Source organism: Phyllobates terribilis, unplaced genomic scaffold (genome assembly GCF_046119375.1).
Source record: "Phyllobates terribilis strain yellow unplaced genomic scaffold, ASM4611937v1 Scaffold_157__1_contigs__length_4398786, whole genome shotgun sequence".
NCBI classification, from domain to species: Eukaryota; Metazoa; Chordata; class Amphibia; order Anura; family Dendrobatidae; genus Phyllobates; species Phyllobates terribilis.
This window is the reverse complement of record NW_027362917.1, coordinates 2,152,524-2,180,314: the sequence shown is the minus strand read 5'-3', so window position 1 is coordinate 2,180,314 and position 27,791 is coordinate 2,152,524. Positions and strand designations below refer to the sequence as shown.

The 27,791-nt window shown below is 46.0% G+C and overlaps 1 protein-coding gene across 1 annotated transcript; it reads right to left on the bottom strand.

Moving 5' to 3' along the window:
- Nucleotides 1-27,296, bottom strand: LOC141207012 (uncharacterized). The gene is made up of 7 exons (XM_073664366.1): nucleotides 27,204-27,296; nucleotides 6,145-6,294; nucleotides 5,836-6,015; nucleotides 5,629-5,752; nucleotides 5,449-5,546; nucleotides 5,160-5,250; nucleotides 1-2,716 (listed from the first exon to the last, which is right to left on the bottom strand). The coding sequence occupies exons 2-7, from the start codon at nucleotides 6,220-6,222 to the stop codon at nucleotides 1,230-1,232; spliced, it is 2,058 nt and encodes a 685-aa protein (XP_073520467.1). The 5' UTR covers nucleotides 6,223-6,294; nucleotides 27,204-27,296; the 3' UTR covers nucleotides 1-1,229.
- Between the last annotated feature and the right edge of the window lie 495 nt (nucleotides 27,297-27,791).

Below are 27,791 nucleotides of genomic sequence, written 5' to 3'. Positions count from 1 at the left end.
GGGGTTATACTACCCACGCTGCACAACTGTACCACCGGCCTCAGCGGTCTGCCCTGCAGCGGCGGTTTCGTAACCGCATTCAACGGGTGGCGTAGTCGAACAATATCACATCTGCCACTAAAAACATCGCCACTTAGTTTGACACCCTGGGCACGGACCGGGTCACCGCCACGAGGACTACCACCCCCAACAGATCCGGCTCCGGGTATTCCCCAAACATGGCCCAGGGGGCGCGTCATATATATTGCTCTATCTCTTGTTTAGTAGGGATAGACGCAATATGAAATACAAATCAATTATGGCTTTCCCCATATTAAAATCCCTGTGGCTGGGGGAGTATATTTTCCTGTGCAGCAAGCACTGCTCAGTATGTGGGCTTTGGTGAGAATACAGGGAGATTTGTGGAGATGTTTTCTTGTGAGGCCTACATTAAGAGAGAAGTTGGTGCAGGACTTACAGGCTTGAGCTGTCTGGCATCATGAGGGTTAATACTGATTATTTTTCCAAACTGAGATGAGGCAGTAATGGCTCCAGAGCAGGATAATAAGACTTTCAATAAGAAACACTGCATACCAGATATGCTGACGGAGGTGGGGGACCTCAGATTAACCTCCGATCTGGTCTTTCTTTCCCATATCGGACGTTATGTTTAAGGCCGGAAATTGCTCATAATTCCCCCAGGAACACGGTCTGAAGAGAGTGCTCTCATTGCTATGTCCAGGCCATGTCTTTCCTGTTGATTTTCAATACGTCCGAAGGCGGCGTTGATTGGGAGCAGGACTGTGTGATGTAATAACCTTATGTGAGCCCCAGAAACGCGAGTTGTGACACCAATGGAACGGCACCACAACGGGAGGTGCGTATGAGTGTTTTTATTTTAACAAGGCCAAACATGAGGAATGAGAAGTCGTTGTACCAAGAGAAGTGGAAAACCCCTTTAAGAAGATACAATTTTCGATTAGAATTTAAATAGGCTTCTCCCCTGTGTGACTTCTCTGAAGTTTATTAAGAGTTGATTTCTGTGTAAAACATTTCCCACATTAAGAACATGAAAATGGCTTCTCGCCTGTGTGAGTACTTTGGTGACTAAGAAGTGAGGATTTCTTCACAAAACATTTTCCACATTCTGAACAGGAAAAAGGCTTCTCCCCTGTGTGGGTTCTCTGGTGTATAACAACATCTGATTTCTGGTTAAAACATTTCCCACATTCTGAACAGGAAAAAGGTTTCTACCCTGTGTGAGTTCTCTGGTGCTTAACCAGATTTGATTTCTGGTTAAAACATTTTCCACATTCTGAACAGGAAAAAGGTTTCTCCCCTGTGTGAGTTCTCTGGTGCTTACCCAAATCTGATTTCTGTTTAAAACATTTTCCACATTCTGAACAGGAAAAAGGCTTCTCCCCTGTGTGAGTTCTCTGGTGGCTATGAAGATTCTCTTTACGGTTAAAACATTTCCCACATTCATAACAGGAAAAAGGTTTCTCCCCTGTGTGAGTTCTCTGGTGGTTATCAAGAATCTCTTTACGGTTAAAACATTTCCCACATTCTGAGCAGGAAAAAGGTTTCTCCCCTGTGTGAGTTCTCTGGTGCTTAACCAAACCTGATTTCTGGTTAAAACATTTTCCACATTCTGAACAGGAAAAAGGCTTCTCCCCTGTGTGAGTTCTCTGGTGATTGACCAAATCAAATTTCTGTTTAAAACATTTTCCACATTCTGAACAGGAAAAAGGCTTCTCCCCTGTATGAGTTCTCTGGTGCTTAAGCAAATCTGATTTATAGTTAAAACATTTTCCACATTCTGAACAGGAAAAAGGCCTCTCCCCTGTGTGAGTTCTCTGGTGATTGACCAAATCAAATTTCTGTTTAAAACATTTTCCACATTCTGAACAGGAAAAAGGCCTCTCCCCTGTGTGAGTTCTCTGGTGCTTAAGCAAATCTGATTTCTGGTTAAAACATTTCCCACATTCTGAACAGGAAAAAGGCCTCTCCCCTGTGTGAGTTCTCTGGTGGTTATCAAGAATCGCTTTACGGTTAAAACATTTCCCACATTCTGAACAGGAAAAAGGCTTCTCCCCTGTGTGAGTTCTCTGATGTCTGATAAAACTTGATTTCAATGTAAAACATTTTCCACATTCTGAACAAGAAAATGGCTTCTCTCCTGTGTGGGTTTTCTGGTGGTTATCAAGATGCACTTTCTGGTTAAAACATTTCCCACATTCTGAGCATGAAAAAGGATTCTGCCCTATGTGGGTTTTCTGATGTCTGATAAACCTTGATTTCTCTGTAAAACATTTTCCACATTCTGAACAAGAAAATGGCTTCTTCTTTGTGTGACTTCTCTGGTGATTAACAAGATTTGATTTCTGATTAAAACATTTCCCACACTTGAAACAAAAAAATCTTTTCTCCGCTGTGTGAATGTTTTGATGTTTAAGAAAACTATTTCTATATTCTGAACATGAAAATGGCTTCTTTGAATTAGGAGTAGTTCGTTTTTTAATGCTTATTTTGTGACTTTGATTTTCCTTAGTAGTCGGTAATGAATCAGAAGACAGGACCTGTTTCACAGGATCAGATGACAGATCTTTGCTGTGAAGGGATGATGGTAGATCTGGAGTAATGGCATTCACTTCAATTGTGTCCTGTGGGATCTCAAGATCATCTGATTTAAAAATTGAAGATGTCATCTGTCCCTCTGATCTCCTGGTACAGTCATCTGCCAAGAATAAAACCAATTATTATTTTTGAATAAAATATCCTTGAATTATATATTTTTTAACATTTCTACTTAAACTGTAAAATAGCAACTCATGTAAAAAATATTGAATTATTCACCAAGAAAATTACATTTCACAGTCTAATAGAAAACCTCATAGGATGAACCAGTAGAGCGTGATGTTCAACTGTTTGTTCATTCAGTCTCCCAAATATGGAATAAAAAGCCAAACAATGTTATATAGGCAAAAATAATACCAATAAAAACTTCTACTCATCTCACAAAAAACAAGTCCCCACTCAGGTCCATCATTTGTCAATGGAAAAACAGAGATTTTCACATTATTAGTGGCTCAAAGGCTCTTGAAAAGCAACATGGCTTCTATAAACCAATCCAGCAATATCCGCTCTCCCAAAGTCAGATCTCCTCCTCTCTTCTGAGCTTTGCAGGGTGCCCAAAACACATTTATCATCCATGTATTTGGCATTACTATAGTGAAAAGAACCCACTTAATTTACAGTGTGTGTCTCCCGGAGCACAATCTGGACACTATGTGTTGGGGAATAAAATGGCATATTTGTAATTTTCAGTTTGAAACATCTACTGTGTGCTAATTTTCGGAAAGTGCCTGTGGAGTCAAAGTAGTGACAACTTCTAAAGATTAATTCATTGAGGGTCATAATTTTCAAAATGGAGTCAATATATGGGAATTTCTACTGCTCTGATTTTCTGACATTTTGTATGGTGTGGTGTGTCCCATATCCTCTGGGACCTGCTCCGGCGACGTCTGCTTCTGTCACCAGGTGCTGTCCTATTTATTCTGCAGGCGGCGCTGGTGATTGAGAAGACGTCGGGACCAAAAGTTCTGGGCGGCACAGACTCTGTCCAGCCACTTAGATTAGTTTGCATGGAACCAGTAGTACCATCCAGTCTGGCGGTATGGGTGTGTGTGCTGTCCAGCTGGAGTAATCTGCTCCCTGCTTCAGCCAATTGGAAAGCACCGCACCCTACTAAAGCTGGAAGCATATTGCCGGAAGCTGCCAGATCCAGCCTTGTTCTCCTCTGGTTCAGTCCTCTGTGCTCAGCTCCCGGCTTGTGTATTTGATTCCTGTTGTGACCGCGGCCCGTTTACTGACTATTTTTGCGTATTCTGATTTTGTACTTTCTCTGCCCTCCTGGTTCTGGCTACCGGACTATTGTTCTTCCCATCTCACTCCGCAGAACAGCAAGTAACACTATGGCCCAAGCCAAGGAGTATCTGTGTAAGTCCAGATCCATAAGGAAGGATTAAAGGGTGATGAGCAAAACTGTGACTACAGATAATAACACCGACAGAAATGATCAAGCTGAACAGTCTTCTTCAGTAAAAAAAACCTTCAGTCTGTAACTGTAACTACTAGGTAGTTAAAGACTCACATAGGTGAGGCAGGCCGATCCAACCCCAAATAAACTATCATACAGAATGAACATGTAAAAAAAATATAACAATAAAAATATATGTTACATCCCCAACACCAACGTATGTATGAATGGATAAATCCAACACTAAACCGGAGTCGCACTCATTTATGGTGGACCATTGGAGATATGATGAGTCCTGACCAGAAGAGTAGAGAAAGTATTAGTGCCCCCATTTCAGGAGAGATTGTGCAGTAATCTGAACTCCTTAGTATCAAAAAAATAATGGAATGCATGACGTGGAGTGAATCCATGAAACCAGGGCTCGAGCCATGCCACCACATCTCCTGCAGGCGGGAATAGATGTATATTACAGCCATCAGCCACGCACAGCTTAGAGACATATCATGGCACAGGTGTAATGTTATTTATGTAGTTTATCACTATCCTGTTTGAAGATAGTTTGAAAAGTCAGAATAAAGGGAAACTCCGTTGTTATTGTACAGAAATTCACACTTGGCCCTCACTGCACATTTAATATTGTCGATCATAAAAGTGAAGTTTGGCCACAAAGACTGGACCTGGTCTTGTAGGGACCATACGAGCACATTCAGCAGCACAGATAGGAGAGAAGGTAGATTCATCCAATAAGATATCAGGGTCCTGGGAAGCCAACAGCATCATTACCCTCCGCTTTCTCTTACAGGCCCATCAGAATGTTTTTCTTCAAGTAATTTTATAACTTTTCAGCACTTTCTACGTACGCTGTCATTTAGCTTTGTAATTTCTAGATCTGGGCAGGTAACGGTCAGCGTCTACTAATCCCAGGGGGTAGGTGGATCCCCAGGTTGTAAGTTCTATAGAAAAGGGTTTTCAATGCCCAAATTCATTTGCACAGTTTTGGGTGGAGAAGAGTTTTGTGATCTAGAGGCAAAATGGTGATCACACGATTGTGATACGGCCGGACTACACCACCGATAAAGCAGCCACAGCCGGTGACTGAGAATAATCTGTGACTTCTCTGCATTTAGTGGTCACTACTCACCTGGGTAGTCATATGTAGGAATCTCCTCTTTACACCGCTCATCACCCCTCACATATGTCTCTGTAGTATTAATATTGGTCAGATCTTCACCCTGAAACAAATATTATAAAAGTCACAGACAGATGGAGAAGTCACATCTATGATCAGCTCTAATCCTGCCATCTCCACCGTTCTCATTACACAAGTATAAAACATATAATACTGGTGGATAAAACAAGACTGAGCACAAGACCTTCACAGCCGTCTACACATCATAGGGGAGATCTCATGACACCTTCTCTCCATCTACCTGCTGATCCTGAGGAACATTGGGATCTTCTTGTTTACAGTCCTGTGGAAGAAGAGGACGGGGACATCTCTCTGGTGTTGTCCTCTTACTGGATAGATCTGGAGGAAACACATACAGGGCTGAATTCATTCTTTACATACAGATAATTATAGGCCGTGTATATTTAGTCCTGTCTATTACCTGGTGATGTGAGGGGCTGGGGAACCTCCATCATGAAGTCCATGTACAGATCTTTGTGTCCTTCTAAATACTCCCACTCCTCCATGGAGAAATAGACGGTGACATCCTGACACCTTATAGGCACCTGACACATACAATGATACAGTCATCCCCCCGATCCCTCCATAGCGTTACTGTATAATGTCCCAGCATTCGCAGCAGAGTCACCTCTCCAGTCAGCAGCTCAATCATCTTGTAGGTGAGTTCTAGGATCTTCTGGTCATTGATGTCCTCATGTATCAGGGGGTGAGGTGGAGGTCCTGTGATTGGGCTCAGGGGTCTTCCCCATCCCTCAGACACAGGGTCCTGACAGCGCTCACTAGAGGTCTTCTTCACTACTGTGTAATCCTGGTTATGGAGAGACACATTAATAAATCTCACTACAGACATTTCCAGAGTCCTCACCTCTCCAGTTCTGTCCATCTGTTATTCCCATAGATAAGAATGATGTAATGTGACGTCATCAGAATCTCTCACCTCTCCAGTAAGCCGGAAGAGGATCTCTAGGGTGAGGTGTAATAACCTCTCCGCCATCTTGTCTCTGTCCAGATCCATCTTTTATGGATCAATAAGGAAAATTCTCTTATATAGAAGATCTTCACTGAGATGATCTGATATTGTAGGGATCTGAATGAGAAGAAGATGAGCAGGTGTAACATCATAAAAATCCTGTGTAATAATAGAATTACTAGAGATAATAAGGGGAAACATATGAGGAGATTTATTATTTTACAGTGTTTAGTTTTCTTCTTTCTTCCTCGGAGTCTGCAGCTGAATACGTTTCTCATAGACTCATCTTCCATGACGCTAATTCTCGTCTCCTTTACCAACACTGGAATCAGCATTAGCAATACGGCAGGAGATATTCATTACACGTGACTAGTGTTGAGCATTCCGATACAGTAATATCGGGTATCGGCCGACATTCGCGGTATCGGAGTTCCGATACTGAGTTCCGATATTTTTACAATATTGAATACCGGAATCGGAAGTTCCCATAATGCCTGCGCTCTGCAGTGTCTCTGAAGGATGACAAGCTGGATGGCAGCGCTCAGCTGCGATCCAGCCTGTCATCAGAATGCCATCCCAGAATTCTCCTGATTGTTTAAAAGCCGGCGGGCGGTAAAAAGCCGCCGGCTTTTAAACAATCACACAGCCCCATACTGCTTCCCCGCAGCCTACCACCCCGATCCTCCGCTCCCCTCGCCACCTCCCATCCCGATCGTAAGTTAGGACCGGGCGGGGAGCGCAGCACCAAGGAGCAGGGAGAGAAGGACCCGGGCGGGGAAGCCGGCAGTGAAAAGACTTCACCGCCGGCTTTCCCGTTCTGTGCTGCGCTCTCCCGCCGGTTATTTCAAATGAACAGCTGAGGTATCAGGTGATGCCGATCAGCTTGGGCCTCCCTGCGCTGCGGATTCCAGCCCCCAGCTGCCAAGTTGTACCTGGCTGGACACAAAAATAGGGCGAAGCCCCACGTATTTTTTTTTAAAAATTATTTCATGAAATTCATGAAATAATAAAGAAAAAAAGGGCTTCCCTATATTGTTGTGTTCAACCAGGTACAAATAGGCAGCTGGTGGTTGGGGGCAGCCCGTTCCTGCCTGCTGTACCTGGCTGGACACAAATATAGTGCGAAGCCCCACGTCAATTTTTTTTAAACTATTTCATGAAATAATAGAGGAGGAAAATAGGAAAAAAAATTTAAGCAAAAAATGTGGTCATGATGCCCTGTTATGGGGGAGGGGGTCTGCTGCTGAAACTGGTATTGGGGTACTGTCCCACAATTCCGTTAACCCCTTTAAAACCCAAGGTGGTTTGCACGTTAATGACCAGGCCAATTTTTACAATTCTGACCACTGTCAGTTTATGAGGTGATTACTCTGGAACACTTCAACGGATCCCCCTGATTCTGAGACTGTTTTTTCATGACATATTGTACTTCATGATAGTGGTAAAATTTCTTCTATATCACTTGCGTTTATTTGTGAAAAAAACAGAAATTTGGCGAAAATGTTGAAAATTTTGCAATTTTCAAAATTTGAATTTTTATGCCCTTAAATCAGAGAGATATGTCACACAAAATAGTTAATAAATAACATTTCCCACATGTCTACTTTACATCAGCACAATTTTGGAATCAAATTTTTTTTTTTGTTAGGGAGCTATAAGGGTTAAAAGTTGACCAGCGATTTCTCATTTTTCCAACAAAATTTACAAAACCATTGTTTTAGGGATCACATCACATTTGAAGTCACTTTGAGGGGTCTTTATGACAGAAAATACCCAAAAGTGACACCATTCTAAAAACTGCACCCCTCAAGGTGCTCAAAACCACATTCAAGAACTTTATTAACCCTTCAGGTGCTTCACAGGAATTTTTGGAATGTGGAAGAAAAAAATTAACATTTAACTTTTTTCACAAAAATGTTACTTTAGACCCAATTTTTTTTATTTTTGCAGGGGTAACAGGAAAAAATGGACCCCAAAATTTGTTGTGCAATTTCTCCTGAGTAAGCAGATACCCCATATGTGGGGGAAAACCACTGTTTGGGCGCATAGCAGGGTTCGGAAGGGAAGGAGCGCCATTTGACTTTTTAAATGTAAAATTTGCTTGAATAATTAGCAGACGCCATATTGCATTTGGGGACCCCTGATGTGCCTAAACAGTGGAAACCCCCCACAAGTGACACCATTTTAGAAACTAGACCCCTCAGGGAACTTATCTAGATGTGTGGTGAGCACCTTGAACCCCCAGGTGCTTCACAGAAGTTTATAACATTGAGCCGCAAAAATAAAATTTTCACATTTTTCCCACAAAAATGTTTTTCAGCCCCCAATTTTGCATTTTCATAAGGGTAACAGGAGAAATTGCACTATGCAGTTTGTTGTGCAATTTCTCCTGAGTTAGCAGATACCCCATATGTGGGGGAAAACCACTGCTTGGGCGCGCGGCAGGGTTCGGAAGGGAAGGAGCGCCATTTGACTTTTTGATTGTAAAATTTGCTTGAATAATTAATGTATGTGCCTCTGATGTGCCTAAACAGTGGAAACCCCCACAAGTGACACCATTTTTGAAACTAGACCCCTCAGGGAACTTATCTAGATGTGTGGTGAGCACCTTGAACCCTTTACAGAAGTTTATAACATGGAGCCGTGAAAATAAAAAAATCTAACTTTTTCCACAACAATGATGTTTTAGCCCCAATTTTTTTATTTTCACAAGGGTAAGAGGAGAAAATGGACCCCAAAAACTTTTGTGCAATTTTTCCTGAGTACTCCAATACCCCATATGTGGGGAAAATACAGTGTTTGGGCGCACAGCAGAATTCAGAAGGGAAGGAGCACTGTGTGACTTTTTGAACGCAAAATTGTCTGGAATCGAGAGCGGACACCATGTCGCGTTTGAAGAGCCCCTGATGTGCCAAATAGTTGAAACCCCCCACAAGTGACCCCATTTTGGAAACTACACCCCTCAAGGATTTTATCAAGGGGTATAGTGAACATTTTGAACCCAGAGGTATGACACAGAATTTGATGACATTAGGTCATCATATTGAATAAGTTGTCACTAGTCTTGAGCGCTAGTGCTCGCTACTTGAGTTTGCATTGGGTACTCAGGTATGCACCATGTATCTCGGGTGCTCAAGTGAAATGCTCGAGTCCCTGCCCGCATGTTTCACGGTTATTAGACACCCCCAAAAAAACATGCAGGGATCACTCGTGCATGGCAGGCAATCCTCGTGAGTTTTTTTTGGCCGCGAAGCATATGGAGCGGAGACTCAAGCACCCGCGATACTCAGTGCATACTCGAGCACCCGATGCAAACTCAAGTAGCGAGCACTTGCGTTCAACACTAGTTGCCATATCGTCATCTTTTTCTTTTTTTTTTTACTTTTGAAAAAAAAAACAACCCTACCCCCAACCCTAACATTAGCACAACCCTAACCCCAACCCTAGCGTTTATTTTTTACGCCGTTCCTAGTGCGGTATAAGTGATTAGACGACCTTATTCTTTGGGTCGGTGCGACTACAGAGATACCAGAATGATATCGGGTTTTTATGATTGACAGCTGTCACACACTAAAAGACACATATTTTGTAAAATCCAGTTTTTGCATCGCCATATTTTGAGAGCTATAATTTTTCCATATTTTGGCCTACAGAGTCATGTGATGGCTTGTTTTTTGCGGGACAAGTTGACGTTTTTATTGGTGCCATTTTCAGGCACGTGAAATATTTTGATCGCTTTCTATTCCAGCTTTTGGGAGGCAGAATAAACAAAAAACAACAATTCAGGAATTGTTTTTTTTTTTTTTTGTTCTACTCCGCGTGTGGTAAAATTGATAAGGGAGCTTTATTCTTCGGGTCAGTATGTTTACAGGTGTACCACATTTATATCGTTTTTCTATGTTTTGGCGCTTTTACACAATAAAAGCTATTTTATAGAAAAAATTATTTTTTTGCATCGCTTTATTCTGAGAGCTATAACTTTTTGATTTTTCGGATGATGGAGCTGTATGGTGGCTTGTTTTTGCGGGTCAAGATGACATTTTCAGCGGTACCATTTTTATTTATATTCATCTTTTTGATCGCGTGTTATTCCATTTTTTGTTTGGCGGTATGATTATAAAGCATTGTTTTTTGCTTCGTTTTTTTTTTTTTTACCGTGTTCACTGAAAGGGTTAACTAGTGGGGCAGTTCTATAGGTCAGGTCGTTCCGGACGTGGCGATACCAAATATGTGTACTTTTATTTTATTTTTTTTCATAATAATATTTATTGATGGGTACATTATATTTTTATTTTTGGTGGATTATTTTTTTTATTTATTTTTTTTTATATTTTTACAATTTTTTTTTTTTTTCACTTTCTGCGAGTTTTTACACTTTTTTACTTTGTCCCACTGTGGGACTTTCACTTTTTTTATTCTGATCGCCTGCATAGCATAGGGATGGAGCACCATCCCTGTGCCATGCAGGCAGTCAGCGCTGCACAGTGAGAAGATTGTTCGGTCATGCACTGCGCATGACCAAACAATCTTCCTGCTGTCTGGTGACCCGGATGTTGTCATGACGACATCAGGTCGTCATGGCAACACCTGGGAAGCCGCGGCAGACAGCGCTGGAGGCCGGAAGAGGAGGTGAGTATTGCGATCACCTCCCCTTAGCCACCGCAATGTTACGATCGACTTCGATCGCAGCATTGCGGGGGTTAATGTGCCGGGAGCGGTGCGGGACCGCTCCTTTCACATAGTACCGGGTGTCAGCTGTGACAATCAGCTGACACCCGGCGGCGATCGCGCCCGTACAGCCTGTGTGCGCGCGAGATCGTGATGACGTACTAATACGGGTCAGGCTCTTAAGTCTCATGGCACAGACGCATATTAGTACGTCATGGGCTTTAAAGGGGTTAATATTAGTGTTGAGCGAGTATGTTCTGTCCGAGTATGCTCGGGCCGAGCTCTGAGTATTTATAGCTGCTCGGTGATATGGTTGAATCGCTCCCGTGTGCATGATTTGCAACTGTTTGACAGTTTTATTACATGTGAGGAATGTGTAAGAAATAGACATTCCACACATGTAATAAAACTGTCAAACAGTAGCAAATCATGGACACGGGAGCGATTCAACCATATCACCGAGCAGCTATAAATACTCGGAGCTCGGCCCGAGCATACTCGGCGAAAGGGTTAATAGAACATACTCGCTCAACACTAGTTAATATCCTCCATCCTGGTATGTATGGCCACTCTTTCCTGGTATACGTGGCCCCCATCCCATCCTGGCATACGTGGCCTTCATCCCCATCCTGGAATGCATGGTACCCCTTGATCCCCCATCCTGGTATTTATGGCACCCCTTTGATCTACCATCCTGGTATTCATGGCACCCCTTGATCCCCCATCCTGGTATTCATGGCACCCCTTTGATCTACCATCCTGGTATTCATGGCACCCCTTTGATCTACCATCCTGGTATGCATGGCACCCCTTGATCCCCCTCCTAGTATTCATGGCACCCCTTGATCCCCCATCCTGGTATGCATGGTACCCCTTGATCCCACATCCTAGTATTCATGGCATCCCTTGATCCCCCATCCTGGTATGCATGGTACCCCTTTATCCCCCATCCTGGTATTCATGGCACCCCTTGATCCCCCATCCTGGTATGCATGGCACCCCATGATCCCCCATCCTGGTATGCATGGTACCCCTTGATCCCACATCCTAGTATTCATGGCATCCCTTGATCCCCCATCCTGGTATGCATGGTACCCCTTTATCCCCCATCCTGGAATTCATAGTACCCCTTGATCCCCCATCCTGGTATGCATGGCACCCCATGATCCCCCATCCTGGTATGTATGGCACCCCTTGATCACCCATCCTGGTATGTATGGCACCCCTTGATTCCCCATTCTGGTATGCATGGCATCCCTTGAGACCCTATCCTGGTATGTATGGCACCCCTTGAGAACCCATCCTGGTATGCATGGCACCCCTCGAGACCCCATCCTGGTATGTATGGCACCCTCTGAGCCCCCATCACGCTGCCCACAAAAAAAAAAATAAACAGTGATACTCACTTCCTCTCTCCTCCAGCGCTGTCCCGCTCTGCTGCCAAGACTCTCACTGTGTGAGCCGCGCATGGCATCCCTGCCATGCGCCCTCACACAGTGTGAGACGCTGTGCTGGAATAGTCACTGCTCCCCATGCCGGGAGTCTGTGCGTGGGGAGCAGTGACCATTCAGTCTCTTCAATAGCCGGCGAACTGTACCGCAGTGTGGCTCTTGCTGCCGATCTGCAGTCAATCAGCCCGCTATTAATGACCATGAATATTCACTACAACCCATGGCAGTGGGTTGTAGGGAATATTCATGAGCTTTAATAGCGGACACATAGACTGCAGAGCGGCAGCAGGAGACGCGCTGCGGTTACAGTGTGTCGGCTATTAAGGAAAATTAATATTCATTGCTCTTCACGCCCGTGGGCAGCAGGGAATATTCATTTTCTTTAGTAGTGGGCACAGTGTAGGCTGCAGCAGGCGGCTGCTGCCTCCTGTGCCACGTTGATCCCCCGCTGCCGCTCCTCCACACCCACCACCATGCATGGCCATACAGTAATATAGTATTCGGACTATAAGACGCACCCCCACTCTCCTCCAAAACTTTGAAGGAAAAAAGTGCGTCTTATAGTCTGAAAAATACGGTGTATATATATATATATATATATATATATATATATATATATATATTTATTTATTTATTTGGCGGAGTCATATCTCCCGACTCTGCAGACCACATGCTGCCATTGGACTTGGCAAACTGGACTAGATGGTTTGGAGATGAATGTGGGAGACCGAAGACAGAAAATAAACTCTTTTCTTAACAAGAAGTTGATGAGAAGTATATACATCAGATAGCAGGCACAACACTTTGTAGTGGTACATAACTTTTGTTACAAGCTACAACAGTCCAGCAAACTACTATAGAAAGGCCCATCATCCCCTGTGGGGACCATATGGGTCAAGATGTGTCTCTACGGCTATTCAGAGCTACTCTCAGCTCCCAGTTGATGTGTGAGGACCTCACTGACTGAGGTGCATCGGTACGACTCCTCACTAGTACTCTCAAAGTCCATTAGATGAGGGCCACACACTCCTTGCTGTGGCACTGCATCTTCACTTCTTCATAGGAGAACGTGTGTCCCCATTAGGCAACACTGTAGCTTTCTCTCTAGTATAGAAAATTGTTTTCTTAAATCCTGTTTGTCTAAGATAAGGTATCGTTCCTTAAAGGGGTTGTCCACTACTTTTACATTGATGCCCTATAAAAAGGATAGGGCATCAATGTATGATAGGTCGGGGTCCCGCACGCGGCACCACCGCCGATCAGCTGTTATCGGTGCCGGCAGCGGCAGTCGCCGGCTGGAATCCCTTACCTGCGGTGCTTGGCCGTCAAGTTGTAGTGGCCGCCGCGGTGTACTACACATCCGCCTCTTATTCAATTGAATGGGAGGCGGATGTCTAGTACCGGGCGGAGACCACTACAGATGGACGTCCAAGCACGGCAGAACGTATTATGACTCCTAATGACTCCCTCCTGGCACACTACACCATATCAATTCAAGTCTGCAACCACATAGACCAAAGGTCTGTATTTCTTACTTACTTATTCCTATCTCACTCATCACTAGGAAATTGTTCTCCTGTGCGCCCATGTAGCTCAGTATGAGGGCTCCCACACAGTATGATGGCCCCCACAGACCCACACTGTATGATGGCCCCCAGAGCCCTTCACTTAATATGATGCCCCCACAATTCCTGACATTTAAAAAAAAAAAAACACAAACTACTCAACCAACTGTAATATGAAGCCTATAGTACTGAGGCTCCATACTACAGGTGGGATGTAGTGACGCCATTGTGCCTGCAGTGCACGGAGTCTCAGACTCACAGGTAAAGGCTGAATGGTGGATCGGGAAGCTTTCGACTCACTGATTCACTATTCTATTCAATGCCATCACCATCAATTCAAGGGCACCATAGCGGTCACGTGGGCTGCCACTATGGATGATTCGCCCCTGCCTATCCAACTATTGAGAGGTAAATATCTCATTGGTCCCGGGTTCATTAGAATCTGCCCCAAGAATGGGGCTAAGTGAGTACTTATTCATTAGCAGTGGGGTAGTCGGTAGGGACGATGGTACCATATTGTGTGTGGGCAGTGGGAAACCCCCCCCTAAAATAAAATCTTAAACCTTTATTAAATATATGCAGTAAAAACTGGACTAACAATATATTATATAAGTAGCAAAATTACAAGCTGAATGGTTTGTTGTGGATGTATATAAAGATATGTAAACAATGATGCTGCTGAATAACTGATAGTCACTACCTTACCCTATCCCGCACCTAAACAAAGCGGATACTGCCTAGCCACGGAGGTTTACATCCTAAGGAACGACAATGGCGCCCCTGCTCCGCAGTGAGTGTCTCTCACAAGCCCTAGTTTGTCCTTATATATAGAAATATATATAAAAAATACACTGATACATTAAATAGGACCAGATATGTATCAAGGTATAAAGGAAAGGGTATGGTACTCATATATATATATATATATATATATACACAGACACACACATACAGTAGGGAAAATAAGTATTTGATACGCTGCCGATTTTGAAAATTTTCCCACCTACAAAGAATGGCGAGGTCTGTAATTTTTCTTGCATGTTCACTTCAACTGTGAGAGGCAGTATCTGGAAAAAAAATCCAGACAATCACATTGTATGATTTGTCCATAATTAATTTGCATTTTATTGCATGAAATAAGTATTTGATACAATAGAAAAACAGAACTTAATATTTGGTACAGAAAACTTTGTTTACAATTACAGAGGTCAGACGTTTCCTGTAGTTCTTGACCAGGTTTGCACACACTGCAGCAGGGATTTTGGCCCCCTCCTCCATACAGATCTTCTCCAGATCTTTCAGGTTTCGGGGCAGTGGCTGGGCAACATTGAGTTTCAGCTTCCTTCAAAGATTTTCTATTGGGTTCAGGTCTGGAGACTGGCTAGGCCACACCAGGACCTTGAAATGCTTCTTACGGAGCCAGTCCTTAGTTACCCTGGTTGTGTGTTTAGGGTCATTGTCATGCTGGAAGTCCCAGCCACGACCAATCTTCAATAGTCTTACTGAGGAAGCTCAATACTGGGTTAATGACGGCAGTTATTTTATAGGGACCAATAAACCTACAGTGGTGGCCAAAAGTATTGGCACCCCTGCAATTCTGTCAGATAATACTCAGTTTCTTCCTGAAAATTATTGCAATCACAAATTCTTTGGTTTTATTATCTTCATTTAATTTGCTTGCAAGGAAAAAACACAAAAGAGAATGAAGCAAAAATCAAATCATTGATCATTTCACACAAAACTCCAAAAATGGGCCAGACAAAAGTATTGGCACCCTCAGCCTAATACTTGGTTGCACAACCTTTAGCCAAAATAACTGCGAACAACCGCTTTCGGTAACCATCAATGAGTTTCTTACAATGCTCTGCTGGAATTGTAGACCATTCTTCTTTGGCAAACTGCTCCAGGTCCCTGATATTTGAAGAGTGCCTTCTCCAAACTGCCATTTTGAGATCTCTCCACAGGTGTTCTATGGGATTCCGGTCTGGACTCATTGCTGGCCACCTTAGAAGTCTCCAGTGCTTTCTCTCAAACCATTTTATAGTGCTTTTGGAAGTGTGTTTTGGGTCATTGTCCTGCTGAAAGACCCATGACCTCTGAGGGAGACCCAGCTTTCTCACACTGGGCCCTACATTATGCTGCAAAATTTGTTGGTAGTCTTCAGACTTCATAATGCCATGCACACGGTCAAGCAGTCCAGTGCCAGAGGCAGCAAAGCAACCCCAAAACATCAGGGAACCTCCGCCACGTTTGACTGTAGGGACCGTGTTCTTTTCTTTGAATGCCTCTTTTTTTTTCCTGTACACTCTATGTTGATGCTTTTTCCAAAAAAACTCGACTTTTGTCTCATCTGACGAGAGAACATTCTTCCAAAACGTTTTAGGCTTTCTCAGGTAAGTTTTGGCAAACTCCAGCCTGGCTTTTTTATGTCTCGGGGTAAGAAGTGGGCTCTTCCTGGGTATCCTACCATACAGTTCCTTTTCATTCAGACGCCGACAGATAGTACGGGTTGACACTGTTGTACCCTCGGACTGCAGGGCAGCTTGAACTTGTTTGCATGTTAGTCGAGGTTCTTTATCCACCATCCGCACAATCTTGCGTTGAAATCTCTCGTCAATTTTTCTTTTTCGTCCATATCTAGGGAGGTTAGCCACAGTGCCATGGGCTTTAAACTTCTTGATGACACTGCACACGGAAGACACAGGAACATTCAGGTCTTTGGAGATGGACTTGTAGTCTTGAGATTGCTCATGCTTCCACTCAATTTGGTTTCTCAAGTCCTCAGACAGTTCTTTGGTCTTCTTTCTTTTCTCCATGCTCAATGTGGTACACACAAGGACACAGGACAGAGGTTGAGTCAACTTTAATCCATGTTAACTGGCTGCAAGTGTGATTTAGTTATTGCCAACACCTGTTAGGTCCCACAGATAAGTTACAGGTGCTGTTAATTACACGAATTAGAGAAGCATCACATGATTTTTCAAACAGTGCCAATACTTTTGTCCACCCCCTTTTTAGGTTTGGTGTGGAATTATATCCAATTTGGCTTTAGGACAATTCTTTTTGTGTTTTTTCCTTGCAAGAAAATTAAATGAAGATAATAATACCAAAGAATTTGAGATTGCAATAATTTTCAGGAAGAAACTGAGTATTATCTGACAGAATTGCAGGGGTGCCAATACTTTTGGCCACCACTGTAGGTCCCGGCTTCCAGGAAGGGACTTTCAACTTAAGATTCCTGGTAGACAACCACACAAAGTCATTCACATTCAGGTTCGGACCTGGCAAGCGTTTTCTGTCAGCCATGAGTTTATACCGGTCTCCCATGATCTTCAAACTACTCAGCACCCCCCGCCACACAAAGGAGAGCGACGAAGCAAAACGTTCCTCCTCAGGAACTCCCGAAGCTCCTCCCCCACTAAAGGTACCAAACTGTGGATGGTAACCGCATGCACCAAAGAACAATGACCTGCCAGTGGGTACTTGAAGATGATTATTAATTGCAAATTCTGACAGCAGTAAGTAGGATGCCCAATTCTCCTGATTTTTGGAGACGAAACACCTGAGGTAGGTCTCCAAACTCTGATTGACGCGCTCGGTCTTAGGGTGGAAGGCAGAGGAAAAAAAGAGCTGCACCCCCAGTCGAGAACAGAATGCTTTCCAGAACTTGGAAACAAACTGGGTCCCCCGATCTGATACCACATCGGAGGGAACCCCATGAAGCTTCACGATCTCATTTATAAACACCCGACCAACTGTCTTAGCATTTGGAAGTGCAGGTAATGCAAGGAAGTGAACCATTTTACTGAACCTATCTACAACCACCAAGACCACTGTTTTACCTGCAGAAACCGGGAGGTCAGTAATAAAATCCATGGACGTGTGTGTCCATGGCCTACTAGAGATAGGTAGTGGAAGAAGAGTACCAGATTGCAAAACAAGAGGAGGGGGATATACATACCACAATTTTTCGGAAACCAATGTAGCATCGGCGTCTCTGCCCCCTGCTAGGCAGAGACGCCGTCCCCCCTCACCTTCCCGCTCCTGGCGTGGCGTCCTCCAGCGCTCCCCTCCTCGCTGCTGCCGGCGCGCGCTCCTTCCCCGGCACTGTGCTTAGGGGGCACGCGCGTTCCCCCTCTCTTAAAGGGACCGCGCGCGCCGTCCTAAGGAGTCCCCGGCCAATAGCCGGAGGACCTCCCATATATAAGGCACCTCCTCCAAAATGGAGGTGCCCGAACAAAGTTGTTGCAAAGCATACTCACCTCTGCTTCAGCCCTCAGGTCCTGTTGCCAGCCTGACTACAAGTCCTGTCTGCCAGCTTGTCTTCTCTCCAGCCCGACAGTCTGTCTCCAATCTTCCGCCAGTCTGTCTATGGGCGAGTCCACCGGCATACCAGGAAGCACCTGCCAGTTACCTGCCTGCTACCTGCCGTACCTGCTAGCCCGCTCACCTGGGAGCGCACGTCTGCTACCCGCCTGCTGGCCTACCTGGAGGCTCCGCCATCACATGCTGTGACCACCTGCCTGCTAGCCAAGAGACTTCTACCTGTTCTGCCGTCACATGCTGTGACCACCTGCCTGCTAGCCAAGAGACTTCTACCTGTTCTGCCGTCACATGCTGTGACCACCTGCCTGCTAGCCAAGAGACTTCTACCTGCTCTGCTGTCACTTGCTGTGACCACCTGCCTGCTAGCCAAGAGACTTCTACCTGTTCTGCCGTCACATGCTGTGACCACCTGCCTGCTAGCCAAGAGACTTCTACCTGTTCTGCCGTCACATGCTGTGACCACCTGCCTGCTAGCCAAGAGACTTCTACCTGCTCTGCTGTCACTTGCCGTGACCACCCGTCAGCTAACCCAGAGACTGCCGCCTACCTGTTGTGTCCACCCACTATACCGGTCAGTCCCAGCTATCTGACCCGTGGGAGCCACCTGCTCTTTTACAAGGTCGTCTCCAGAGTAGCACCTGCCCCTCTGGCTCCCTCCTTGTTCCTAGGCGCAGAGGTTCCACCAACCGGACCCGTTACAGTTTGCTCGGGCCATGGAACCCGGTGGTTCCCAGATCTCCGATCTGCACCAGGAAGTCTAATGACAGAAAGCTCAACAGGATTCGATTCTGTACTTTCTACGGTCCGTTAACTCTCGCCTAGCCGCTATGACTAACTCGTCTGTGTCTTTCTCTGGCCCAGTGGCGTCTGTTCCTGCGGCACCGCAATCCGGTTCCATTATGGCACCCGGCTATGGACCTCGACTTTCAGCACTTCCACGTTTTTCTGGTGACCCCGCTTTAGCCCGGGGTTTCATAAACCAGTGCACCCTGCACTTTGAACTCTTGGCATATCAGTTCATCTCCGACAGGGCCAAAGTGGGATTCATCATGTCCCATCTCACCGGGGAAGCACTGGCCTGGCTAAATCCCCTGTGGGAGAGAGGGGACCCCCTGGTGTCCGACCTGTCATCTTTCCTCACTGCTTTCCGGAGAGTCTTCGATGAACCGGGACGAAAGACCTCTTCAGCCTCCTCTCTGCTACGTCTCCGCCAAGGGAGTCTCAAGGTGGGCCAATATGCCATCCGGTTCCGTACCCTCGCTTCTGAGCTTGCCTGGGATAACGAGGCTCTGGTCTCCGTCTTCTGGGAGGGTCTTTCCGGTCGGATTAAAGACGAACTTGCCAGTCGGGACATTCCTACCACCCTGGATGACCTGGTGTCACTAGCTACCCGGATTGACATCCGGTTCCAGGAACGCACCAAAGAGACCACCCGTGAGAGGAGGGTTCCCCGCCTTGCTCCTTCTTTTCAGAGACCTGTCTCTTCATCTGTCACTCCCCGGGCGCACTCACCCGAGCCCATGCAGATCGACCAGACCAAAATGGTCAAATCTCGCCAAGAGTCACGCCGAGCTGAGGGGAGCATCTGATCCGTTTCTGCCCGGAGAAGCCGGGAAACTCCAGTGTCTAGGACCGCTCGGAGAGGTCGTCCTAGACAAAAGTAAACCCTCTCCATCTCTAACCTTGTCTGTCTCTATCTCCTGGGGAGAGAATCGGCACTTTGAAATCGCCCACCTGGACTCTGGAGCTGCTGGAAACCTCATCTCCCAGTCCCTGGCAGAGAGATACCGTATTCCCACCAAGCCTCTGGCTGAACCTTTGTCAGTTGCCTCCGTGGATGGAAGACTCCTTCCAGTGACCATCCTGCTCGTCACTGAACCCTTAAACCTGCAGGTGGGAATGCTGCACTCTGAGAAAATCTCATTCCATGTGCTGTCCGGACTCTCTCACTCCCTGTTGCTAGGTCTACCCTGGCTCCAGACACATGAACCCGTATTGAACTGGCGATCCGGTGAAGTACTCCGGTGGGGTCCAGACTGCCATAAGACCTGCCTGGTTCCGGTCCGCCCAGCTCGCCCTCTGCCTACTCCAGCTAATCTACCCGGTCTCCCGGCTCCATACTGGCCCTATGCGGACGTCTTCGGTAAAAAGGAAGCAGAGACATTGCCACCCCATAGGCCATATGATTGCCCGATCGACCTGGTACCTGGCGCCACTCCACCCCGTGGGCGTATCTACCCGTTGTCTGCGGCCGAAACCCGGGCCATGTCTGAATACATTGAAGAAAATCTGGCTAGGGGATTTATCCGAAAATCTACCTCCCCGGCTGGAGCCGGATTCTTCTTTGTCAAAAAGAAAGACGGCTCACTACGTCCCTGTATTGACTATAGAGGACTCAATAAAATCACGGTAAAAAACAAATACCCCCTGCCGCTCATCTCCGAGTTGTTTGATCGCCTCAAAGGCGCCAGGATCTTCTCCAAGCTGGATCTACGGGAAGCATATAACCTGGTCCGTATCCATCAAGGAGACGAGTGGAAGACAGCATTCAATACCCGGGACGGTCACTATGAGTATCGTGTGATGCCCTTCGGTCTCTGCAATGCTCCCGCCGTCTTTCAAGAACTTGTTAACGACATCTTCCATGACCTCCTGTACTCCTGCCTGGTGGTATACCTGGACGATATCTTGGTCTTCTCTCCGGATCTCCCAACACACCGGAGGGATGTTCGTCAGGTCCTGCTTAGGCTCAGGCAGAACCACCTCTATGCCAAATACGAGAAGTGCCTCTTCGACCAGACCTCCCTTCCATTCTTGGGCTATGTTATCTTCCAGACAGGCTTGCGAATGGATCCCGAGAAGCTCTCCGCCGTCCTATAGTGGCCCAGTCCAGAGGGGTTGAAGGCGATACAGCGATTCCTGGGCTTCGCCAATTACTATCGTCTCTTCATCCCACACTTCTCATCCCGGACTGCTCCCATATCTGCGCTTACCCGTAAGGGGGCAAATCCCAAGGTATGGTCGCCCGAAGCCGAGGAGGCCTTTCTTTCCTTAAAGAAAGCCTTCGCCTCTGCCCCCGTCCTGCACCGTCCGGACTGCAATAAACAATTCTACCTGGAGGTTGATGCCTCCTCCTCCGGAGCCGGAGTGGTATTCACCCAAAAATCTTCTACTGGGAGAATGGTAACCTGCGGCTTCTTCTCCAAAATCTTCTCGTCTGAGCGCAACTACTCCATAGGAAACCGTGAATTGCTAGCCGTTAAATTGGCACTGGAGGAGTGGCGCTATCTGCTTGAAGGGGCTCTATACCCGGTGATCATCTACACGGATCACAAAAATCTGGCTTATCTCCAAAATGCCCAGAGACTTAATCCTCGCCAGGCCCGGTGGTCTTTGTTTTTTGCCCGCTTCGACTTCATCCTTCATTTCCGCCCGGCAGACAAGAATGTCAAAGCTGATGCCTTGTCCCGATCCTTCCTGTCCTCCGATCAAGAGGAGGAGCCTACGCACATCATTGACCCCTCCAAAGTAATGAATGTAGCCCCCTTGGATCTGACTCGTCTTCCACCCGGTAAGACGTTTGTAGCAGTACCAGATCGGGAGAAGGTTCTTCGCTGGGGTCATTCTTCTAAACTAGCTGGCCATGCTGGCCAAAAGAAGACCTTCCTGCTCATTACCCGACATTACTGGTGGCCTACCCTGTGTAAGGATGTTGTAGACTTCGTCACGGCCTGTTCATCTTGTGCCCGCAACAAAGTTCCCAGACATCTACCAGCCAGTCATCTCCTGCCCCTTCCCGTACCCGCTGCTCCATGGCAGCACATTGCTATGGACTTTATCACCGATCTTCCTGTTTCTGCAGAGTGTACAGTCATTTGGGTGGTCGCCGACCGCTTTTCTAAAATGGCCCACTTCATTCCCCTACCTGGTCTCCCATCTGCACCCGAGCTGGCTAAAGACTTTATCCCCCACATCTTCCATCTCCATGGCCTACCTCTCCACATTGTGTCGGATCGAGGGGTTCAGTTCACCTCTCGCTTCTGGAGAGCCACATGCAAGCTGCTGGATGTCACCCTGGATTTTGTCTCCGCTTACCACCCACAGTCCAATGGTCAAGTGGAGCGGATCAATCAGATCCTTACCAGCTACCACCGGCACTTCGTTAATGCCCACCATTCCGATTGGGTGGAGCTCCTACCATGGGCCGAGTTCTCTTATAATAATCATGAGAGTGAATCCTCTTCCAAATCCCAGTTCTTTATAGTCTGTGGCCAACATCCCCGGATTCCGGTTCCCGTCTCCGCTTCTGTGGACAACCCTGCCGCGGAGTCTCTTGTCAGCGAATTTTCTACCATTTGGGAGAGTACCAGGTACGCTCTTCTTCAGTCTTCCGAGCGGATGAAGAGATATGCTGATAAGAGATGTCTGGATCCGCCTCAATTCCGTCCAGGAGACAAGGTTTGGCTCTCCTCCAAACATGTGCGGCTCAAAGTACCATCCTACAAGTTGGGCCCTCGATTCATCGGTCCTTTTGAAGTTCTCAGGCAAATTAATCCTGTAGCCTATAAATTAAAGCTCCCGGCCACTCTAAGTATTCCCAACTCCTTCCACGTATCCCTCCTCAAACCCATTGTCCTTAACACTTTTTCCAACAATCCAGGTACTCCTCCTGCTCTGGTTTCTGCTGAGGACGTCTTTGAGGTAGAGAGTATTCTGGCCACCAAGAGGGTAAGAGGGAAAACCTTTTTTCTGGTGGATTGGAAGGGGTTTGGTCCTGAGGAAAGAACTTGGGAACCCAGGGAGAACATCAACGCCCCGCTTCTCCTTGAGAAATTTCTCTCTGGCCTAAAAAAGGGGGGGCCTAAAGGGGGGGATACTGTAGCATCGGCGTCTCTGCCCCCTGCTAGGCAGAGACGCCGTCCCTCTCACCTTCCCGCTCCTGGCACCTCCCATATATAAGGCACCTCCTCCAAAATGGAGGTGCCCGAGCAAAGTTGTTGCAAAGCATACTCACCTCTGCTTCAGCCCTCAGGTCCCGTTGCCAGCCTGACTACCAGTCCTGTCTGCCAGCTTGTCTTCTCTCCAGCCCGACAGTCTGTCTCCAATCTTCCGCCAGTCTGTCTATGGGCGAGTCCACCGGCATACCAGGAAGCACCTGCCAGTTACCTGCCTGCTACCTGCCGTACCTGCTAGCCCGCTCACCTGGCAGCGCACGTCTGCTACCCACCTGCTGGCCTACCTGGAGGCTCTGCTGTCACATGCCGTGACCACCTGCCTGCTAGCCAAGAGACTTCTACCTGTTCTGCCGTCACATGCTGTGACCACCTGCCTGCTAGCCAAGAGACTTCTACCTGCTCTGCTGTCACTTGCCGTGACCACCCGTCAGCTAACCCAGAGACTGCTGCCTGCCTGTTGTGTCCACCCGCTATACTGGTCAGTCCCAGCTATCTGACCCGTGGGAGCCACCTGCTCTTTTACAAGGTCGTCCCCAGAGTAGCACCTGCCCCTCTGGCTCCCTCCTTGTTCCTAGGCACAGAGGTTCCACCACCAGGACCCGTTACAACCAACAGCTACAAATTCCCTTCTTTGGTGGGAGAGCCACCATCCTCCCCCCTCTGAAGAAGGGAATACCAAAAGGCCAATACATCAGATTGAGAAGGAATTGTTCGACTGATGGTGAATTTATACAGCAGGCTAAGGAAATGAGAGAGAGGTTTAAACGAAGGGGATACCCTGATTGGGTTTTGAGAAGGGCGTACCAGTTTGCTTTAAAACAAAATAGAGAAAATCTGCTCTCTCCAAGAACAAAAGACAATAATGAAAAAGGAAAAGAACTTATTAGGTTGATTGCGACATACGATAATGGTGCCCCACAAGCAAGGGTCATTATAGAAAAATATTGGGGAATTTTAGCCATGGACGAGGATTTGAAAAAAGTTGTTGGTACAAAACCACAAATCACGTTTCATAGAAACAAAACAATTGGAGACAGGGTTGTCAAAAGTCATTTTGTGCAATCTAAAAAGGACAAGTCTTGGTTATCAGGGAGACTGAATGGCTGCTACAATTGCAGCGGATGTGTGGCCTGTCCGAATGTTAAGACTACAAAAACCTTTATGAGTAACGTTACAGGACTGTCCTTTGATATTAGAAGTTTTATTAATTGCAGAACAAAATTTGTGATATATAAAGCAACATGTATTTGCAAAAAGGAGTAAATAGGGAAGACCATACGAGAAATGAGAAGAAGAATAGGAGAGCATCTAAGTGATATTGCAAACAATAATGACACGCCCATTGCTAAACATGTAAATTTAGTGCACGGGGGGATCCGAAAGTAATATCATTGACGGGAATTGGTTGCATGAAAATGAATAGTGGGGGGGGACATGGACAGAATCCTACAGCAAAAAGAAGCAAGATGGATTTTCTGGTTGAACACCATGACCCCTAAGTGGCTCAATGAGCAACTTGGCTATAGTTGTTTTATCTGAAAGGAGTATCTCCTGATCCCCACCTTACAAAATCCTCCCCCTCCTTTCCCCCCGTTTGATCATGCTTACGTGGAGCGTCCCATTACATGAGCCTGTCAAAATCAGATTTTTGAGCCTTTAAAATCTTGAGTGCCTTTAAAAGAAGGTAATATTTATATCCTTAAGGATTATATACCCTTAGGAAGAAGGGAAATTTATGGATAGATATATAATATATGACATTGTGGGCAACAGGTTGCTTAAAGAGTGCCTTCAGAATGAAATACATATATTTAAATTATGTCCGCCTGATGAAGTTTGTATTTAAAGCTGCCAGCCTACCCCAAGTAGGAAGGAACATCATGTGCGATTTGGATTGATGGTCACTATGGCAGTGGTAATCATTCAGAAATAATACAATATATAAGGGGACATGTGACCATATGTGGTCGGTCGTGTGACTGAGGCGTTTCGGGTGCCACGTGACCGGAAGCGTTGTGGAGTCCACGGTCACATGTTGTAACATATGGCTGAGTGTAGGCGGCTGTAAAAATGGGGCTGCATTGCGTGATCGCGGCATTACGGGCGGCCAGAAATTATGTGATCGGTTATGACACGTGTTTGTGACCTGCCGGGCGTCCAGAAATGATGCGGTCGGCAGTGTCACGTGGTCGCGGTGTGATCGGATGAGACCCAGCCGTGTCATGTGATTGTGAGACTCCGCGCTGCAGGAAATGACATGTTTTGAAAGAGTGGGAATACATATAAGGTGGTCAAAATGGAATGAGTCTGATGAGAGCACTATTATGGGATAATGTATTTGAAAAAGGAATGGGTTTGATAGAGATAAACCCTGGAATTATAGCAACCAAAATATAAGAGAGATATAAGCCCCTCCCGGGAAGTGACATAGGACTCCCTGGAAAGGAGGGAAAGTAAACCTGTTTACATACAGGAAGTGAGTGTGTGGGATTATCTCCCCATACATTTTTTGGAAAAATAGTGGTGGTAGCACTCTGCACGACTGTAATGAACACTCACCATTGTGAGCCTCATTGAATTTTCTTGTTTTACTCACTTTGACACTATATTGGCACAGAGTCAACGTCTCTCTTTGCATTATTTGTGCCTTCCCCAAAATGCTAAACATACTCCCCTGATGAATTCTCCGTAAGGAGAAAGAAACGCTTCAGAAGGGTTTTTGTGGGATATGTTAGAAGGTACACTTGGGTACTGCCCGTGTCGGGGCGGGAGCTAAACCCAGGGGCACGACAGGGTAGCATCAGTCCTCAGAAAAAAATCAACAGACAGACAGAAAATCATGGATGGTGCCTAGATGCAAAATGGGTGGGAACCACACATTTTCTTTCTATATTGCACAATAGCACTTTAGATTATGATTAATGTTATTTAACAGTCAGGACTGGATATATTCATCCGGGAACCGTATCCTGTAAATATCTGTAATGAGTCTTTTTGTGTCCTTAGGTTAATAGGGGTTATGTTGATTCAGTAATGGATATATAGGATATAAAGTTTTATAAGTATAAGTGAAGGTTATGTTATAAGAGAATCCTCTCTGCTGTGAGTTGTCCTTTTGTTTAGGAATTGAAGGACAAGTCCTAATAAAATGTCCCTTTTTCCCAGAAAAAAAAAAATGCCTTTTTTTCTTGCGAATCTCCGGGGAAATGTATGATGTAAAGGCACCCCCTAACTGCATGGGTTCTGCTACCTCCCCCAGTACTGGTTCATCTCCAGACCGCTCCCCCGGCAGAGGTCTGTCACATCTGACACACCCGTGACACCATTCCAGCCTTGTGCAGGTTTACAATTTTGTCCCTGGTGTCCTTACACAGCTCTTTGGACTTGCCCATGGTGGAGAGGTTAGAATGTGATTGATTGAGTGTGTGGACAGGTGTCTTTTATACATATAACAAGGTGCAATTAATACAGGTAATGAGTGCAGAGTAGGGGGGCTTCTTAAAGGAAGACTAACAGGTCTGAGGGAGCCAGAATTCTCGCGGGTTGGTCGGTGATCAAATACTTATTTCATTCAATAAAATGTCACTTAATTGATGCTGAGAAGGCGTCTGACCCAGTCAATTGGTCATTCGTCTTCTCGCTGTTAAATAGGTTTGGGTTTGTGGGTCCTATTATTCACACCATTAGAGCCCTTTATTCAATCCCCTCGGTGAAGGCGTCTGTTAATGGAACCATGTCTGATGAACAGCCTGTTTGTTAGGCAATCCCTGCATGTGTCACAGCAGCCCAACCGCCATGACACATGAGCCGCGGCGGCACCAACATAGATGCCGAGCACCCGAGCGCGCTCACCGAAGGGTTAACAATCCACGCGCCCTCATCACTAATGAGAACAAGACGTTTCCTCCCTTCCTGTCTCCATAGTTGGGTCGTATGTATCTATTACAGGAAACAGAACAGAAACCTTATGATTCTTATAAAGGGGGAATACAAGACCCCAAAGAGTCTCCGTGCTGAAGGGGTTAATGCCCCCTGCTCCAGTAATGGGGGTCTCCACATACCTCCACCTGCAGAGCTGCCACCACATACCAGCACAGCAGAGTCCTGCGTCCACTGAGGCCCCTGATCATGTGACCCCTGACTCCTCCCCTCCTGTGACCTCATCACAGGTCCTGTGCGCACACAACAGCCATATACAGGTGCATCTCACTAAATTAGAATATCATCAAAAAGTTAATTTATTTCAGTTCTTCAATACAAAAAGTGAAACTCCTATATTATATAGAGTCATTACACACAGAGGGATCTATTCCAAGTGTTTATTTCTGTTAATGTTAATGATTATGGCTTACAACCAATGAAAACACAAAAGCCATTATCTCAGTAAATGCCCTCAATACTTGGTCGGGGCTCCTTTTGCATCAATTACTGCATCAATGCGGCAATGTGGCATGGAGGCGATCAGCCTGTGGCACTGCTGAGGGGTTATGGAAGCCCAGGTGGCTTTGATAGCAGCCTTCAGCTCGTCTGCATTGTTGGGTCTGGTGTCTCTCATCTTCCTCTTGACAATACCCCATAGATTCTCTATAATAGATTCTCTATGGGGTTAAGGTCAGGCGAGTTTGCTGCCAATCAAGCACAGTGATACT

Excerpts from the sequence above, each read along its gene's own strand:
- LOC141207012 (XM_073664366.1), bottom strand. The coding sequence starts at position 6,222 with ATGGATCTGGACAGAGACAAGATGGCGGAGAGGTTATTACACCTCACC. Across the intron at positions 6,016-6,144 it reads TCTTCCGGCTTACTGGAGAG|GATTACACAGTAGTGAAGAA; the intron begins GTGAGAGATTCT and ends CTCCATAACCAG. Across the intron at positions 2,717-5,159 it reads TCCTACATATGACTACCCAG|ATGACTGTACCAGGAGATCA; the intron begins GTGAGTAGTGAC and ends TATTCTTGGCAG.